This window comes from Mastigoproctus giganteus, chromosome 3, assembly GCF_048544385.1.
Source record: "Mastigoproctus giganteus isolate SK-2022 chromosome 3, ASM4854438v1, whole genome shotgun sequence".
Classification (NCBI taxonomy): domain Eukaryota; kingdom Metazoa; phylum Arthropoda; class Arachnida; order Uropygi; family Thelyphonidae; genus Mastigoproctus; species Mastigoproctus giganteus.
In genome coordinates this window covers 250,590,828-250,595,487 of record NC_143577.1, presented here as the reverse complement: position 1 = coordinate 250,595,487, position 4,660 = coordinate 250,590,828, and the positions used below count along the sequence as shown (strand labels likewise).

The 4,660-nt window shown below is 43.1% G+C and overlaps 1 protein-coding gene across 1 annotated transcript; it reads left to right on the top strand.

The window, feature by feature from the left end:
• Positions 1-885: 885 nt before the first annotated feature.
• Positions 886-1,383, top strand: LOC150089026 (uncharacterized protein F54H12.2-like). Its single transcript, XM_090370383.1, has one exon. The coding sequence runs from the start codon at positions 886-888 to the stop codon at positions 1,381-1,383; it is 498 nt and encodes a 165-aa protein (XP_090226509.1).
• Positions 1,384-4,660: the final 3,277 nt, after the last annotated feature.

Here is a 4,660-nt window from a genome sequence, read left to right as displayed (position 1 = left end):
ACGATCACATATCGGGGTGTGAAAGCAGAAGCTGTTCAGGTCTGTAAACTACCACGAGGGAGCTACAAAAGTACATCCCAGGTGCTTAACGCCATGATGAAACTGGCCCCCCAACTCTACGCAAAAGTGAACTCCATAGGTATAGTGTCTATCGAAATCGATCCTTCAGTTTACCTTCGCTTCCCAAAAACAGGGCTCGGTCAAATGTTAGGTTTCGAAAAACTAGGCAGAGACTTAGAAGGTAGAGTTTACGCTAAGTACCAAGCAGATATATATAGAGGCATCAGTTCGTATTTCATCTATTGTAACTTAATCGAGGATCAGATTGTGGGCGATACAAAAGCACCACTGTTACGTGTCGTATCGTTTTCCAATAACGGAGAGTTCTCGCATTTAGATTATTATCCCCTCCAGTTAAGCACGTTCCATACTGTTACCATCCAAGTGCGTACAGATAGTGGCGAATTCGTGCCGTTCAGTGACGGAAAGACCACAATTAAACTCCATTTCCGTAAACGATGAATGCGTACGTCCATTACTACACAATGCAAGCAGGGGGTACCCCTACTTCGCTGGGCCCCTCTATCCAGAGAGGTTACGGTTTGGGAAGCATCTTCCGAACAGCATTCCGTTTTCTCACACCGATACTCAAACCTGCAGCAGCTTTCATCGGTCGACAAGTACTGTCAGCAGGACGTAATATTGTGGGTGATGTCATATCAGGTATTCCACCTAAACGTTCCTTTTTAAATCGTGTATCAGAAGTCAGGCAAGCCATTAAAGACAAGGTGGGTAATCAGAGAGGTGGTAAACGTAGACGCCGCGATATTTTCGATGGAAGTTATGATGTCTGAGTTGGATCTTTTCAGTAAACCTGCCACTAATATGTGTGTCGAACGGTCGTTGTATATTATGTTCCTTCCTCTGGCATCTGTAGATAGTGTAGGCCCGATCGAATTCTATATTCCTGGGACTTCAGAAGAGTATCTAGACCTCGGGAAAAGTTATTTGCGGTTGAAGGTGCGAATCACGAGAAGCGATGGAAAAGATCTAGAAGAAAATGATAAAATAGGAGTCGTTAACAATTTCTTTCACTCTCTATTCAGTCAAGTCGATCTCTTTGTACAAGACAAACTGATTAACCCATCGTCGAATACATACCCTTATCGTGCATACCTGGAAACGCTTCTTAACTATGGACGGGAAGCCAAGAATTCGCAACTGACAACAGAGATGTACGTCAAAGATCAGTACCCCGATGTTAAACAGATGTTCGAGAAGGACGACAGACAGTGGTATGTACCAACGATCGAAATCCTTCTCAAAATCGAAAACTGCAGAGATGTTAGGAAGACTTCGACTCGATCTGTGTCACCAGTCTAAATACATAGTGAATAACGTGTCCCTCCGTTTGCGACTAGTAAGAAGTCCCCCCCGAATTTTGTTTGCTTTCCAACGATTCGTTAACTGCCAAGTTGAACATTATGGAAGCAACGTTATTCGTACATAAAGTGAAATTGAATCCTCAGATCCAACTCGCACACATCAGTGTTTTAGAGAAGAACCCGCTTGTGTACCCGATTAATCGGTTGAACGTGACATACTTTTCTATTCCCAAAGGAATGGTAGATTCCACACGTGATAATATATTCCTAGGACAAATTCCATCGCGTGTGATTGTGGGTTTGGTGTCGAGCGAAGGTTTCAATGGATCGTACGCTCGTAACCCTTTTAACTTCTCTCACTTCAACCTGTGTTACTTACAAGTGACGGCCGATGGCATTCATTACCCGTCAATACCTCTGACTCCCGACTTCAAGACAGGACAGTATATGAGATCGTATCTCTCGCTCTTCTCTTCATTAAATAAATGGATGGAAGACACCGGAAACGATTTGTCATATTCCGAGTATTCAGTCGGTAATGTATTGTACACTTTTGACCTATCACCGGATGAAAACGCCATCGGTGAACACGTTAGTGCACTGAGACGGGGGAGCGTACGTCTCGAACTGAAATTTTCCTCACCATTGCCTGAAAACGTCACATGCGTCTTGTACAGTGAATTCGAGAACATGGTTTTGCTGACAAAAGACAGATCTGTTCTTCTTGATTATGAACACTAAAGAAATAGCACGTTTGTTGGAAAGTGTTGTTAAAGATTACCCCATAAGTGTATGTGCTCGTGACGAACTGCCTACGAACATTCTTAGTAAACCGGTTCTTCTAGTTGTCAACACCGATCCCTCCAACAGACCAGGAACCCATTGGATAGCTATTTACCTCGGAGAAGAAGAAGCCGATTACTTCGACACGTTTGCCCGCCCCCCACCCGAAGATTTTGCCACGTTTCTGAAAAGACAAAGTCGCAAGTGGACTCATAACAAGGCTGTAATACAACATCGGGAATCTATAGCTTGTGGACTGCATTGTGTTTTCTTTTTAACCCATAGATGTCGTGGTATTACTATGAGGCAGATTGTTAACGAATGTTATTGTAAAAATTTGTGGGGCAATGGTATTATTGCCACTTTAGATGTAATCGATCATTTAAATAAACAAATTTTAAAAAAAAATTGTCTATTTACATGCTTATCCACTGTATTTTCCTTCCTCTCAAGCGACGGGGAGACGTCAGAATCGACGGTTTCTTCCTTGCACGTTTGGGCGCTCGCTTTTCCCCGGCTGACGCGGGAGGGAGGACGAGGGCCTCCTCTGGAGGCCCTCTTTTCTTCTTCAGCCCCAGAAAAGCCTGCAATGTTTGAAGGTAGGCCTTCACCTTGGATTCGATCGACATGTCCTGTCTCTTCAGAATTTCGGACATCTCTTCATTCAGAGAAATCATCCGTTGGTGTTCTGGTGGTGCCAGTAGTAAATATTTTTGAACGAGTCGTTTGTTTTCTTATTAGCGATGTTATCAGTGGAATTATCAGACTGCCTAGTAAGGAAACAGTGCTCCTCCTTGCTGGGTAATAAGTCTCCGTCGCCGTGTGAAGGGGACCATTTTATCCGCTAGAACACGCAGCAATTTCTTTTTGCGCTGCAGTCTAAGACGTTCTTGGGGGGTGAGCGGTATGTTACCTCTTAATAAATTCTTACACAGTTCGCACAAAACCGTGACCTGAGAATGTGATGCCTGTCTCAAAATTGTATTTGCTTGCTTGGGGCTGGCACCAGACAAAAACCTGACAAAGTCACTGTGTTTTCGGAGCCTTTTAGCCGTGTAGGTACATATGCGATTGACGGGCCGTCCTCTGGTAATATGCACGAGCGCAGACGTAATTGTTCTGGCATATCTTGTCGAAAGTCAAGTAATAAATATGAGAACAGTTTTTCTGTGGCCTCCTTATAAATATCGACTAGAACACTTGAACGCCCTGGAAATACTTGCGAGGCTAGGTGAGATATTTGTCGGGAATCGCTGGGATTTTTAAAAACGATTAAATAGTGTGAGTTAAGACTGATGGTCCTATATTGACTACCCTTACAGAACAAATTTTGGGAGAGAAGACAAATACTTGTGTTCCTGTGATGGCTTCCTTTAATGAATATTTCAGCGATTTCGGAACTGTCTTTCGCAACGTGTAGGAGATCGTCGATTATAATTAGATTTCTGATACGTCTATCGACTTCGGGCAGTTTCAAGCCTTTTACGAATTCAACGTGCGGAAACTGTAAGAACGGGTCCTGCTCTTCCGAGTAGCAGTAAATTATTCTCTCCGGAGGGGGTGAAATTAGCTGTTCGCTGTTTTTAATAAGGGACAGAATGAAGGTTGTTTTACCGCTTTGAGTACCACCAGCCACGACACATGTGAAGGGGTGGATAAAGGAACACACAGTGACAGAGTTATAACCGACGAATCATTTTTGATTGTGTTTTTCACGGAAGTATCCATATGGGAATGTACTGGTGCCCTCTCCAACTATGTGCTTCTTAAATGTGAAACCATACCGCGTAGTTAACAATGTATGGAGTAGCTTGCACTGCCATTTGTCACGCTTCACGTTGAATGGTACAGGAACTGTCACTTCAACCTGTTCACCCATCGCCGCTGGTCGCATTACATCCAAGTTTACGAGTCGGCTGTTGTTCTCGTTTAGGGTAATGCCTTTACATTTTGTTACAGATTTGCCTGAGCGTGTTCTGTACGAATACGATTTGGGTCCTGAAGTAGCGAATTCTAAAATAATGTCACCTTCCAATTCATCTACTAGTTCACCTAGTGAGTGGCCTGTAGATGAAAGTGTATCGCCTGCTTATATGAGAATACCATACTATCAGTATCTGTATAAATTAAACGCTCTCCTAGAGGTGCAATGGCTTTATACAGTTTAATTCATCCGTATGAAGCAACAAAGGACCCTATTACAGCATTTCCTTTGCGATATGGGGCTTCTGTACCTTCAAGAACGCTGTATGCTATCAGCATTTTTTCTTCAGTGACTAGTCGCGCATCGTGAATAATTTTACCATCATCCATGAAGTGTTCAACTACACTTGAATAGGACGAGCATAGAACAGTATTTACACGATTTGTTCGCATGGCAAGCCTACCGCACAAAGAATTCGTACATAGCTTTCCCAGAGAACGTTTGGACATGTTTTTTTTAATTTGTGCAGGATCAAGTGTAATACCTTCCTTCTGATTTAATTCTTGGA

Excerpts from the sequence above, each read along its gene's own strand:
- LOC150089026 (XM_090370383.1), top strand. The coding sequence starts at position 886 with ATGTGTGTCGAACGGTCGTTGTATATTATGTTCCTTCCTCTGGCATCT.